Source organism: Scyliorhinus torazame, chromosome 6 (genome assembly GCF_047496885.1).
Source record: "Scyliorhinus torazame isolate Kashiwa2021f chromosome 6, sScyTor2.1, whole genome shotgun sequence".
Lineage (NCBI taxonomy): Eukaryota > Metazoa > Chordata > Chondrichthyes > Carcharhiniformes > Scyliorhinidae > Scyliorhinus > Scyliorhinus torazame.
The window spans coordinates 1,890,983-1,905,954 of NC_092712.1; the positions used below are offsets into that span (position 1 = coordinate 1,890,983).

The 14,972-nt window shown below is 52.6% G+C and overlaps 1 protein-coding gene across 1 annotated transcript in view; it reads right to left on the minus strand.

The window, feature by feature from the left end:
* The window catches only part of LOC140425663 (plectin-like), a 620,159-nt gene that overhangs the window by 565,937 nt on the left and 39,250 nt on the right, over positions 1-14,972 (minus strand). Inside the window, 1 exon segment of the mRNA XM_072510158.1 lies at positions 14,024-14,243. Coding sequence (XP_072366259.1) covers positions 14,024-14,243 — 220 coding nt within the window.

Genomic DNA, 14,972 nt, shown 5'->3' on the forward strand with positions numbered 1-14,972 from the left:
GTTAACAGGAGCTGAACCCGGGGACTGTGCGCAGAGTAACACAGGATTGACGGGGTTAATGGACTGTGTGCAGAGTAACACAGGATTGACGGGGTTAATAGGAGCTGAACCCGGGGACTGTGCGCAGAGTAACACAGGATTGACGGGGTTAATGGACTGTGTGCAGAGTAACACAGGATTGACGGGGTTAATAGGAGCTTGTGGTTGTCAGTATTAGGGGTATTATGGTACCCTGAATAATGCTGTAAGACCATTGGTGTGGGAGCTACCTGAGACTGCTATTTTGTTGGTGAAGCCTGCCTGCTGGTTCCGCCCAGTAAGGCGGAGTATAAGAACCTGTGTCTCCCCAGCAGCTACATTCTGTACCTGCGCTGCTGGAGGAAACATCTAGTCCAATAAAGCTTCAATTGTCTCCAATCTCGCTTCAGGAGTTATTGATCGAGTATCAGAGCTGAATCCGGGGACTGTGCGCAGAGTAACACAGGATTGACGGGGTTAACAGGAGCTGAATCTGGGGACTGTGCGCAGAGTAACACAGGATTGACGGGGTTAATAGGAGCTGAATCCGGGGACTGTGTGCAGAGTAACACAGGATTGACGGGGTTAATAGGAGCTGAACCCGGGGACTGTGTGCAGAGTAACACAGGATTGACGGGGTTAATAGGAGCTGAACCCGGGGACTGTGTGCAGAGTAACACAGGATTGACGGGGTTAATAGGAGCTGAACCGGGGACTGTGCGCAGAGTAACACAGGATTGACGGGGTTAATAGGAGCTGAACCGGGGACTGTGCGCAGAGTAACACAGGATTGACGGGGTTAATAGGAGCTGAACCCGGGAACTGTGTGCAGAGTAACACAGGATTGACGGGGTTAATAGGAGCTGAACCCGGGGACTGTGTGCAGAGTAACACAGGATTGACGGGGTTAATAGGAGCTGAACCCGGGGACTGTGTGCAGAGTAACACAGGATTGACGGGGTTAATAGGAGCTGAACCCGGGGACTGTGTGCAGAGTAACACAGGATTGACGGGGTTAATAGGAGCTGAACCCGGGGACTGTGTGCAGAGTAACACAGGATTGACGGGGTTAATAGGAGCTGAACCCGGGGACTGGGTGCAGAGTAACACAGGATTGACGGGGTTAATAGGAGCTGAATCCGGGGACTGTGCGCAGAGTAACACAGGATTGACGGGGTTAATAGGAGCTGAACCCGGGGACTGTGCGCAGAGTAACACAGGATTGACGGGGTTAATAGGAGCTGAACCGGGGACTGTGCGCAGAGTTACACAGGATTGACGGGGTTAATAGGAGCTGAACCGGGGACTGTGCGCAGAGTAACACAGGATTGACGGGGTTAATGGACTGTGTGCAGAGTAACACAGGATTGACGGGGTTAATAGGAGCTGAACCCGGGGACTGTGCGCAGAGTAACACAGGATTGATGGGGTTAACAGGAATAACAGGGACTGAGCCCTGGGGTGGTGCATAGAATTATAAAGATCAATGATACCCACCCAGACAACACATCTGCATCAAGAGGTAATGGTTAATGTCTCTCTCGCGACTATAGCTGAACCAAAGTGACTTCTCCAGCACCTCTTCACCCCACATGGTCAAGGGATTGCTTTTCCCGTGTGCCCGGTACCGACCCTGTCTCTGCCTCACTCGCTCTCAGAGTTCCGAGTCACAGGCTCCGTTTCCAGCTCCTTCTCCTCCTCACTCTTCTGTCCACTCTGGATCAAGTTGCAGTTTTATTTTCTAAACCAGTTGGATCTGTGTCAACAATCGCCACACCCAGAACAGAACCGGAAAACATGCAAACAGCCTGTAGGTGAGCAGAGACCCCCCTAAACCCCCTCCTCAAACTGTAACCCTCAGCCAGCAGTAAGGTGGGCCCCACACACATATTACCCCAAAAGCTGATAGTTACAATTTATCACTTAAAAGGGCAATGTCACATTTCTCACTCTTTTAGTAAAAAACTAAACAATTTATTTGGAGCAAATAATGATTGAGTGTAAATCCTGGGCCGTGGGTGGGTGGGACTGGGTGAGTGGGTGGGACTGGGTGAGTGGGTGGGACTGGGTGAGTGGGTGGGACTGGGTGAGTGGGTGGGACTGGGTGGGGGGTGGGACTGGGTGAGTGGGTGGGAGACGGTGTGGGACTGGGTGGGGGGTGGGTGACGTGGTGGGTCTGGGTGATGGGGTGGGACTGGGTGGGGGGTGGGTGACGGGGTGGGACTGGGTGGGGGGTGGGTGACGGGGTAAGACTGGGTGGGGGGTGGGTGACGGGGTGGGGGTGGGACTGGGTGATGGGATGGGACTGGGTAGGAGTTGGGACTGGGTGGGGGTGGGTGGGACTGCGAGGGGGTGGGACTGGGTGACGGGGTGGGACTGGGTGGGGGGTGGGTGATGAGGTGGGACTGGGTGGGGGTAGGTGACGTGGTGGGACTGGGTGGGGGGTGGGACTGGATGGGGGTGGGTGGGACTGGGTGGGGAGTGGGAGACGGGGTGGGACTGGGTGGGGGGTGGGACTGGATGGGGGTGGGTGGGACTGGGTGGGGAGTGGGAGACGGGGTGGGACTGGATGGAGGGTGGGACTGGGTGGGGGGTGGGTGACGGGTGTGGGACTGGGTGGGGGTTGGGAGTGGGTGGGGGGTGGGACTGGGTGGGGGTGGGTGACAGGGTGGGACTGGGTGGGGGGTGGGACTAGGTGGGGGGAGGGACTGGCTGGGGGTGGGACTAGGTGGGGGGAGGGACTGGCTGGGGGTGGGACCCGCAGTGACCCGGACTCCAGTGTCTGGTAGAAAATGGCTGGTGTTGATTGTATTCCAGATGCATCATCAGAATCTGATTTCTCTGTGTCCAATTGAAAGATGGACGAGGGGGAAGGGTAATGGGGAGGGGAGAGATGGAGAGAGTGAGAGCGTCCGGGACCGACGGGCCTCCTGGGTACAGACAGTTGCCAATTAACATGCTTCCAATCGGTGATATTCCCACTTTAAGCGGGAGCAGAAATGCAGGAAAAACATTCTGACCAAAAGCTCCTTCCTGTGGAATTAATCAGCCACATTCCAAGTTATAAAACTTCACAGCAAATTCCAGAATCAATCTGCAGCTTACAGTAAACTCTTAAAATTCAGGAGACCATTCCGCCCATCGAATCCATAATGTCTCTCTATGGACTAATCTGGTCAGTCCCCTTCCTCCACTCAATCCCTGTTAATGTATATCCCACGCTGTCTGTCCCATTTGCTTTCAAATTTATTTACGCTCATCACACCGTCCTCATGTCAGCGAGCTTCAGTTCCCTGTCACTCACTACAACCCCTCAGTGTCCCCCAGTCCTTGTTCAGGAATCCCCGCGCTCTCAGTTCAGGAACCCCAGCTCCTTGAGTTCAGGAACCCCAGCTCCTTGAGTTCAGGAACCCCAGCTGTCTGAGTTCAGGAACCCCAGCTCCCTGAGTTCAGGAACCCCAGCTCACCTGAGTTCAGGAACCCCAGCTCCTTGAGTTCAGGAACCCCAGCTCCCTGAGTTCAGGAACCCCAGCTCCCTGTGCTCAGGAACCCCAGCTCCCTGAGTTCAGGAACCCCAGCTCCCTGAGTTCAGGAACCCAAGCTCCCTGAGTTCAGGAACCCCAGCTCCCTAAGTTCAGGAGTCCCAGCTCCCTGAGTTCAGTAACCCAGGTCCCTGTGCTCAGGGACCCCAGCTCCCTGAGTTCAGGAACCCCAGCACCCTGTGCTCAGGAACCCCAGCTCCCTGAGTTCAGGAACCCCAGCTCCCTGAGTTCAGGAACCCCAGCTCCCGGAGTTCAGGAACCCCAGCTGTCTGAGTTCAGGAACCCCAGCTCCCTGAGTTCAGGAACCCCAGCTCCCTGAGTTCAGGAACCCCAGCTCCCTAAGTTCAGGAGTCCCAGCTCCCTGAGTTCAGTAACCCCAGGTCCCTGTGCTCAGGGACCCCAGCTCCCTGAGTTCAGGAACCCCAGCACCCTGTGCTCAGGAACCCCAGCTCCCTGAGTTCAGGAACCCCAGCTCCCTGAGTTCAGGAACACCAGCTCCCAGAGTCCAGGAACCCCAGCTCCCGGAGTTCAGGAACCCCAGCTCCCTGAGTTCAGGAACCCCAGCTCCCTGAGTTCAGGAACCCCAGCTCCCGGAGTTCAGGAACCCCAGCTCCCTGAGTTCAGGAACCCCAGCTCCCTGAGTTCAGGAACCCCAGCTCCCTGAGTTCAGGAACCCCAGCTCCCTGAGTTCAGGAACCCCAGCTCCCTGAGTTCGGGATGCCTAGCTCCCTGTGTTCAGGAACCCCAGCTCCCTGAGTTCAGGAACCCCAGCTCACCTGAGTTCAGGAACCCCAGCTCCCTGAGTTCAGGAACCCCAGCTCCCTGAGTTCAGGAACACCAGCTCCCGGAGTCCAGGAACCCTAGCTCCCGGAGTTCAGGAAGCCCAGCTCCCTGAGTTCAGGAACCCCAGCTCCCTGAGTTCAAGAACCCCAGCTCCCTGAGTTCAGGAACCCCAGCTCCCGGAGATCAGGAACCCCAGCTCCCTGAGTTCAGGAACCCCAGCTCCCGGAGTTCAGGGACCCCAGCTCCCGGAGTTCAGGAACCCCAGCTCCCTGAGTTCAGGAACCCCAGCTCCCTGAGTTCAGGAACCCCAGCTCCCTGGGTTCAGGAACCCCAGCTCCCTGAGTTCAGGAACCCCAGCTGTCTGAGTTCAGGAACCCCAGCTGTCTGAGTTCAGGAACCCCAGCTCCCTGAGTTCAGGAACCCCAGCTCCCTGAGTTCAGGAACCTCAGCTGTCTGAGTTCAGGAACCCCAGCTCCCTGAGTTCAGGAACCCCAGCTCCCTGAGTTCAGGAACCCCAGCTCCCTGGGTTCAGGAACCCCAGCTCCCTGAGTTCAGGAACCCCAGCTCCCTGTGCTCAGGAACCCCAGCTCCCTGAGTTCAGGAACCCCCAGCTCCCTGAGTTCAGGAACCCCAGCTCCCTGAGTTCAGGAACCCCAGCTCCCTGAGTTCAGGAACCCCAGGTCCCGGAGTTCAGGAACCCCAGCTCCCTGAGTTCAGGAACCCCAGCTCCTTGAGTTCAGGAACCCCAGCTCCCGGAGTTCAGGAACCCCAGCTGTCTGAGTTCAGGAACCCCAGCTCCTTGAGTTCAGGAACCCCAGCTCCCTGAGTTCAGGAACCCCAGCTCCCTGAGTTCAGGAACCCCAGCTCCCTGAGTTCAGGAACCCCAGCTCCCTGAGTTCAGGAACCCCAGCTCCCAGGGTTCAGGAACCCCAGCTCCCTGAGTTCAGAAACCCCAGCTCCCTGTGCTCAGGAACCCCAGCTCCCTGAGTTCAGGAACCCCCAGCTCCCTGAGTTCAGGAACCCCCAGCTCCCTGAGTTCAGGAACCCCAGCTCCCTGAGTTCAGGAACCCCAGGTCCCGGAGTTCAGGAACCCCAGCTCCCTGAGTTCAGGAACCCCAGCTGTCTGAGTTCAGGAACCCCAGCTCCTTGAGTTCAGGAACCCCAGCTCCCTGAGTTCAGGAACACTCTTTCAAATTGCGCCATCCAGCCTGTCTTTATCCTTTCTGCCAAAATACATCAGCTTGTGCTTCTCCATCTTCTACATGACAGTCCATTCTGCTCGCCCATCTCAGTCCTGTTGCTGACAAGTGGCATCACCTGCATTGTGTTCGCCACTCTCCTGCTCTGCTTTAGATTTTGAAATTTGACACTCTTTCACCATTCAAGTCATGAGCTCTGCAAATTCCTCTTTATTGCACACTGAGGCCGTTTGTAGCAGCCAGGCCTGTACATCATTCCAGATCGTCTGGCATGTGGTCTGAGACAGGACACATGATGACAGGGATGAGGAGAAGGTAGAGAGATTGAACAAATATTGTGTGTCTGCCTTCACAACGGGAGAAACAAGTTTCAGATCAGAAATAGACGGTAACCTTGGGGTTAAAAAGAATGAGAAAATTCACGGCAGGTGGTGGTGTCGGGTATTCTGACTGGACTAATGAAACAGAAACCCAGGGTGTTGCTCTGCGGTCCCAGGTTCGAATCCCACACTGCAGATGGTGAAATTGGAAATCAATAAAAATCTGGAATTAAAAGTCTAATGATGACCTTGAAACCATTGTCGATTATCGTAAAAACCCAGCTGGGTCACTAATGCCCTGTAGGGAAGGAAATGCCGTCCTTACTGGTCTGGCCTACATGTGACTGCAGACCCGGATGATCACCACTCTCTGGGTGAAGATATCTCTGTCCTAAATGGTCTACCCTGGCTTAGCACAGTGGGCTAAACAGCTGGCTTGTAATGCAGAACAAGGCCAGCAGCGCGGGAATGTGGCGACGAGGGGCTTTTCATAGTAACTTCATTGAAGTCTACTTGTGGCAATAAGCGATTATTATTTTTATTACCCCCTTATCCTCAAACTGTGACCCCTGCTTCTGGGCACACCCACCATCGGGAACATCCTTCTTGCATCTATCCTGCCCACAATACTCCAGGTGTGGCCTCACCAAGGCCCTGTACAATTGCAGCAACACATCCCTGCTTCTATACTCGAAACCTCTCGCAATGAAGGCCAACATACCATTAGCCTTCTTTACCGCCTGCTGCACCTGCAGCTTACCTTCAGCGACTGGGGCACAAGGACACCCAGGTCTTGTTGCACATTCCCATCTCCTAAATTATGGCCTTCAGATATAGTCTGCCTTCTCGTTTTTCTACCAAAGCGGGTAACCTCACATTTCTCCAAATTATTTCGCATCTGCCATTCATTTGCCCAAATGTGTGATTTGGTCAATAATAATAATCTTTATTTGTGTCACAAGTAGGTTTACATTAACACTGCAATGAAGTTACTGTGAAAACCCCCTAGTCGCCACATTCCAGAGCCTGTTCGGGTACACAGAGGGAGAATTCAGAATTTCCAATTCACCTGACAAGCACGTCTTTCGGGACTTGTGGGAGGAAACCGGAGGAAACCCACGCAGACACAAGGAGAACATGCAGACTCCGCACAGACAGTGACGCAAGTTGGGAATTGAGCCCGGGTCCCTGGCGCTGTGAAGCAACAGTGCTAACCACTGTGCTACCATGCTTCTGACTGTAAGGGACCTACATTTGTCTTCACCAATCTTTTTCTCTTCACGTACCTATAGAAACGTTTAGTCAGTTTTTATGTTCCCTCGAACCTTACTCTCGTACTCTATTTTTCCCTTCTTAATCAATCCCTTGGTCCTTCTTTGCTGAATTCTAAATAGCTCCAAATCCTCAAACCTGTTGTTTTCTTGGCCAATTTATATGCTTCTTCCTTGGATCGAATACCATCTCCAATTGTAAGCCATCAATTGGCCACCTTTCTCATTAACTCTTGTGCCAGACAGGAATGAACAGTTGCTGTAGTTCCTCCACACGTTCCTTGAATGTTTGCCATTGTCTATCCACTGTCATCCCTTTCAGTAACTCTCCCCAATTGATCAAAGCCAACTAATGCCTCATACCATCATAGTTTCCTAGGCAACCATCATAGTTTCATAGGCAACAGCACCTCCTCCACAACAGTCCTCAACACCGGAGCCCCGCAAGGATGTGTGCTCAGTCCGCTACTGTACTCCCTATACACACACTACTGTGTGGCAAGATTTAACTCCAACTCAATCTATAGGTTTGCGGATCATACGACTGTGGTGGGCCGTATCTCAAACAACGATGAATCAGACTACAGGAGGGAGATCACTTGGTTGCACGGTGCACCGAAAACAACCTCTCTCTAAATGTCAGATAGACCAAGGAACTGACTTCAGGAAGCGCAGCACGACACACACTCCCGTCTGCATCAATGGCTCCGAAGTGGAGATGGTCGATAGCTTTAAGTTCCTGGGGGTCACCATCACCAACAGTCTGTCCTGGTCCACTCACGTTGATGCAACAGTCAAGAAAGCCCAACAACGTCTCTACTCCCTACGGAAGCTAAAGAAATTCGGCATGTCTGCATCGACTCTCACAAACCTCTACAGATGTGCGATAGAGAGCATCCTATCCGGCTGCATCACAGCTTGGTATGGCAACTGCTCGGTCCAAGATCGCAAGAAACTACAGAGTGTGGTGAACTCAGCCCAACGCATCCCACAAGCTGCCACCCTCACATTGATTCTGTCTACACCTCCTGCTGCTTCAGAAAAGCAGGATGCATTGTCAGAGACCCCATCATCCAGGCATTGCCTTCCTCCAGACCCTTCCATCAGGCAGACGGTACAGAAGTCTGAAGACCCGCACATCCAGACATAGGAACAGCTTCTTCCCCACAGCTACAAGACTCCTCAACGACTCCCCCTCGGACTGATCTGTTCCCTGTAAGAACACTATTCACGACGCCCTATGCTGCTCTTGTTCATGTATTTGCTTTGTTTGGCCCCTTGTTCCGCACTGTAACCAATCACTGTTTGTCGATGTACCATTTGTCAATGTTCTCCGTCGATTATTCTTTTTTGTCTACTATGTACGTACTGTGTACGTTCCCTCGGCCGCAGAAAAATACTTTTCACTGTACTTCGGTACATGTGACAATAAATCAAATCAAAACAAATCCTTTATTAAGATTCAGCACCCTAGTCTCAGAATCAACTACTTCACTCTCCATCTAGCTGAAAAATTCTATCATGTTATGGTCACTCATCCCCAAGGGGTCTTGCACAGCCAGATTGGCAATGATTCGCTTTTCACAGTACCCAATCTAGGGTGGCCTGTTCTCTAGTTGGCTCCTCAACATATTGATCCAGAAAACCATCCTGTATACACTCCAGGAATTCCTCCTCTATGGTATTGTAGCTAATTTGATTTGCCCAATCTATATGCGGATTAAAATCACCGATAATTACAGTTGTTCCTTTATCACATGCGTCTCTACTTTCCTGTTTAATGCCATTCCCAACAATATCACTGCAGTTTAGGGGTCTGTATACAATGCTTTTTGCCCCTTGCTGTTTCTCAGCACTACCCATACAGACTCCACATTGTCGGAGCCAATATCCTCCCTCACTATTGTGTTAATTTCCTCTTGAACCAGCAATGCAACCACATCGCCTTTTCCTTTTTGTCTGTCGTTCCTAAATACTGAATACCTCTGGATGTTCAGTTCCCATCCCTGGTCACCCTGCAGCCGTGTCTCTGTAATCCCGACTATACCATACCGTTCACGTCTATTTGCACGATTAGTTCATCCACTTTATTGCGAATGCTCCGTGTGTTAAGGCACAAAGCCTTTGAGCTTGTCTTTTTAATATTACTAGTTACTTGGTTTCTCTGCCTATCACTTTTCTTATTCCACTTTCTGTCTTTTGGTTTTGTCCTTATTTCCCCCTCCTCTGACTCCTTGCATAGGTTCCCACCCCCCTCCTATTTCAGTTAAACCCTCCCCAACTACTTTAGCAAGTACACCCCCGAGCCCATCAGTTCCAGTCCTGCCCAGGTGTAACCTGTCCAGTTTGTACAGGTCCCACCTCCCCCAGAACCGGTCCCAATGCCCCAGGAATCTGAAACCCTCCCCCTGACACCATCTCTTCAGCCTCATATTTATCCGATACATCCTGTCATTTCTACTCTGACTAGCACGTGGCACTGGTAGTAATCCTGAGATCACCGCCTTCGAGGTCCGACTTCTCAACTTTCTTCCTAACTCCCTATATTCTGCCTTTAGGACCTCATCCCTTTTTTTACCTGTGTCGTTGGTACCGATGTGACCACAACCACTGGCTGTTCACCCTCCCCCTCCAGAATGTCCTGTACCCGCTCCGAGACATCCTTGGCCTGGGCAGCAGGCCAGGGAGGCAACATACCATCCTGGAGTCTCGTTTGCGGCTATAGAAACGCCTGTCAATCAAATCTCTGATAACTACTGAATTTGAGAACAGGAATACAGAAGTCTTGCAGCAATTGCACAGGTTTTGGTGAAACCACTTCTGGACTAAGCTGTGTAGTTTTGGTCTCCACATCTAAGAAAGGACATACTGGTATTGGAGGCTTTGGAAGGTGTTGTCGAAGGAACGTTGGTGAGTTACTGCAGTACATCTTGTAGATGGTACACACGGCTGCCACTGCGTCGATGGTAAAGGGTTTGAATGTTTGTGGAAGGGGAGCAATCAAGCGGGGCTGCTTTGTCCTGGATGGTGTTGAGCTTCTTGAGTGTTGTTGGAGCCGCGCTCATCCAGGCAAGTGGAGAGTATTCCATCACATTCCTGACTAGTGTGTTGTAGATGGTGGACAGGCTTTGGGGGGGGGGATCAGGTGAGTTACTCGCCGTACGATTCTCAGCCTCTGACCTGTCCTGGTAGCCACAGTATTAATGTGGCTGGGTCCAGTTCAGTTTCTGATCAATGGTAACCCCCAGGATGTTGATAGTGGGGTATTCAGCGATGGGAACGCCATTGAGTGCCAAGGGGCGGTGGTTAGATCCTCTATTGTAGGAGATGGTCATTGCCTGGCACTTGTCAGCCCAAACCTGGATATTGTCCAGGTCTTGCTGCATTTGGGTATTGCCCAATTGAGTGTTGTCCTATTACGTATTTTCTTTTCATGTACTAAATGATCAGTTTCAGCTGCTTGCAGGAAAATACTCACTGTACCTCGGTACACGTGACAATAAACAAATCCAACCCAATCCATTTGGACAGGGACTGGTTCAGTATCTGAGGAGTCGCGAATGGTGCTGAACATTGTGCAGTCATCCGCAAACATCCCCACTTCTGACCTATGATGGAAGGAAGGTCATTGAAGCAGCTGAAGGTGGTTGGGCCGAGGACAAGACCCTGAGGAACTCCTGCAGTGATGTCCTGGAGCTGAGATGATTGACCTCCAACCATCACAACCATCTTCCTTTGTGCCGGGTCTGACTCCAACCAGCGGAGAGTTTCCCCCCTGATTCCCCGTGACTCCAGTTTAGCTCGGGCTCCTTGATGCCACACTCGGTCAAATGCTGCCTTGATGTCGAGGGCAGTCACTCTCACCTCACCTCTGGCATTCAGCTCTTTTCTCCATGTTTGAACCAAGGCTGTAATGAGGTCAGGAGCTGAGTGACCCTGGCGGAACCCAAACTGAGCGTCTGAGAGCAAGTTATTGCTGAGACTTGCATTTATATAACACCGGTCTCTATGAAGTGGAGACATTATTATAGTGCAGAAAATACAGCAACCAATTTTCACGGAGCAAGATTGCACAAACAGCAAGATAATAATGGCCCAGACAATCTGAATTACTGATGCCCGTTGAGGAGCATATTGGCTGCTGGATAATCGCCCCCGAGGGGGAGAAAGCTGTCCCTTAAACCATGACTGGCGCCTGGAGTGGGTGTCCTGGTAAAACGGCTGAAATGAACAGTGTTCAGGTGTTGCTGCCTTGAATGGAGATTACTCCCGTACAGACACCCGTACAGACAGCCGTACAGACACCGTACAGACACTCGTACAGACACCATACAGACACCCGTACAGACACTCGTACAGACACCCGTACAGACACTCGTACAGACACCCGTACAGACACCCGTACAGACACTCGTACAGACACCATACAGACACCCGTACAGACACCCGTACAGACAGCCGTACAGACACCGTACAGACAGACTCCCGTACAGACACCCGTACAGACAGCCGTACAGACACCGTACAGACACTCGTACAGACACCATACAGACACCCGTACAGACACTCGTACAGACACTCGTACAGACACCCGTACAGACACCCGTACAGACACCCGTACAGACACTCGTACAGACACTCGTACAGACACCCGTACAGACAGCCGTACAGACACCGTACAGACACCCGTACAGACACTCGTACAGACACCCGTACAGACAGCCGTACAGACACCGTACAGACACCCGTACAGACACTCGTACAGACACCATACAGACACTCGTACAGACACTCATAGACAGCCGTACAGACACCGTACAGACACCCGTACAGACACTCGTACAGACACCCGTACAGACACTCGTACAGACACCCGTACAGACACTCGTACAGACACCCGTACAGACACCCGTACAGACACTCGTACAGACACCCGTACAGACACTCGTACAAACACTCATACAGACACCCGTACAGACACCCGTACAGACACCCATACAGACACTCGTACAGACACTCGTACAGACACCCGTACAGACACCCGTACAGACACCATACAGACACCCGTACAGACACTCGTACAGACACCCGTACAGACACTCATACAGACACCTGTACAGACACCCGTACAGACACCCGTACAGACACCGTACAGACACCCGTACAGACACCCTTACAGACACTCGTACAGACACCCGTACAGACACTCATACAGACACCCGTACAGACACCATACAGACACCCGTACAGACACTCATACAGACACCTGTACAGACACTCATACAGACACCCGTACAGACACTCATACAGACACCCGTACAGACACCCGTACAGACAGACACCTGTACAGACACAGACACCTGTACAGACACACCTGTACAGAGACACCTGTACAGACACAGACACACCCGTATAGCCACCTGTACAGACACCCGTACAGACACAGACACCTGTACAGACACAGACACCTGTAGAGGGACCCATAGACACCTGTAGTGTGAGCTGCACCCCAGGCTGTTCCTCATCATGAGCTCAGGATCCTGTTGTTTGCCTCGCTTTGAATATCCCGAGGTTTCCTATTACTCTGCCTGGGCCCCACGCCCAGATCCTGTTATTGATTCTCTACATGGATATGTGCAAAGTCACTGCAGAAAGGTCATTGTCTGAGCCTATTGGGGATTCAGCGTCAGAAAGCTGTACTGGGAAGGGATATAACCATCCCTCCATCATTCCAAGTCAGGGGCTGGGGGGAGGGGGGAGAACTAAACAGACCCCAATTCAGGGCAGACGCTATTTAAAGATATTCTATTTAAAGTGAATATTCCAGACTCACTGAGCCTCTCCATAATGTTACTATTGACAAACTTTTGGAAGAGATGATTGAATAGATAAAACTGATGAGATGGAGCCTGTCACTGAGTTCATTCACAGAATGTTGGAATATAAATCATGGATACCAGCAAACTGAAACAAGCAGCATTTCACACGTGGGCCCCACAGATTGTGGCGAAACAGATAAACTATCCTATAACCTGCCACTATCATTCCTGAATGTAACAGCTCAGCAAACCCTCTGCCATGCAATCATACTGCGTCAGAGGCCACTCGCTCCACTGTACCTGTACTGGCTCTGAGAACGAGCTCCCAATTGAACCGGCACACCCTGCTCTTCCCCCTGACCCCGTTAACCTTGCATTTAATTACATATCCAATTTGTTTTGAAACTGGTTATTGAGTCTGTTTCCAACAGCCTCTCACAATAAAAACCAGAGGAAACACAAGGTGGAAAACATTTTTAACACTGAATTACATTCTGGAATCCATTTCTTGAACAATTCTTTCAAACAGCTTAAACAGTGGGTTCTAAACGGGAATCGAATAAATGCTTGAAGGTGAAAATAAATACAGTATTGTGGGGACAGAACAGAAAATGGGACAGCATGGTGGCTGAATGGACAACCTCAGAGCTATCTCTCCAACGATCGGAGCAAGGCACTGTGTAAAAAACTCTCATAGTCTCCAAGAGTATTGTAGTCTTTCCAGAAGGACCCCACAGAGTGTTAGTCTGTTTAAGGAGGACCCCTCAGGATGTTATAGCCCTTTTAAGGAGGACCCCTTGGTGTTATTGCCCTTTTAAGGAGGACCCCACAGGGTGTTATAGCCCTTTTAAGGAGAATCCCGCAGGCAGGCAGCTGATGACGGGAGATGGTGAGTTGTCATGGAATCAGGATACGCAGAGAGTTAGTTTCCTCTATTAAAAGTTACCGCAGTTTTCTCCTTTAAGCCGGCAGGATGTGGGCCCCACAGCCCAGTGCCTCCCACCCTCCCCCAGCCCTTGCAGCAGCCCAGGTACCCCCCACTCTCATGGCTCCCCATCCTGTGCACCTTACCTGATCTCTGCCTTCGCCTCTTCCTCCAGTGCCAGACAGCCAGCAGAGTGACAATGTGGCCCACTACCACCAGGGTGGGGAAGAGGGGGCTGGTGGAATTGGGAGGCATGAGGAGGGGGAGGGTCTTGACTGCACACCCAGAGACAGACACAACAATGTTCAGGCAGCGAGATGGGGAGGGAGCTGAGAGGGAGGAGATCAGCTCCGTGATCGCCCAACCCTACCCTCTGCAGCCTCCTGCAATGCAGTGGCTGGCTGGATCTGTCCCCCCCCCCTCACTCCCTCTCTCACCCTCACCCTCCCTCTCTCACCCTCACCCTCCCTCTCTCCCCCCCCCTCTCTCCCCCTCACCCTCACACTCCCTCTCTCACCCTCACCCTCCCTCTCTCCCCCTCACACTCCCTCTCTCCCCCCCTCACTCCCTCTCTCCCCCTCACACTCCCTCTCTCACCCTCACACTCCCTCTCTCCCCCCCCCCACTCCCTCTCTCCCCCCCTCACTCCCTCTCTCCCCCCCCTCACTCCCTCTCTCCCCCCCCACTCCCTCTCTCCCCCCCTCACTCCCTCTCTCCCCCCCCACACTCCCTCTCTCCCCCCCTCTCTCCCCCACACTCCCTCTCTCCCCACCCCCCTCACTCCCTCTCTCACCCTCACACTCCCTCTCTCCCCCCCTCACTCCCTCTCTCCCCACCCCCCTCACTCCCTCTCTCACCCTCACACTCCCTCTCTCCCCCCCTCACTCCCTCTCTCCCCCTCACACTCCCTCTCTCACCCTCACACTCCCTCTCTCCCCCTCACACTCCCTCTCTCCCCCCCTCACTCCCTCTCTCCCCCTCACCCTCCCTCTCTCCCCCCCCTCACTCCCTCACACTCCCTCTCTCACCCTCACACTCCCTCTCTCTCCCTCACCCTCCCTCTCTCCCCTCCCTCACTCCCTCTCTCCCCCCCTC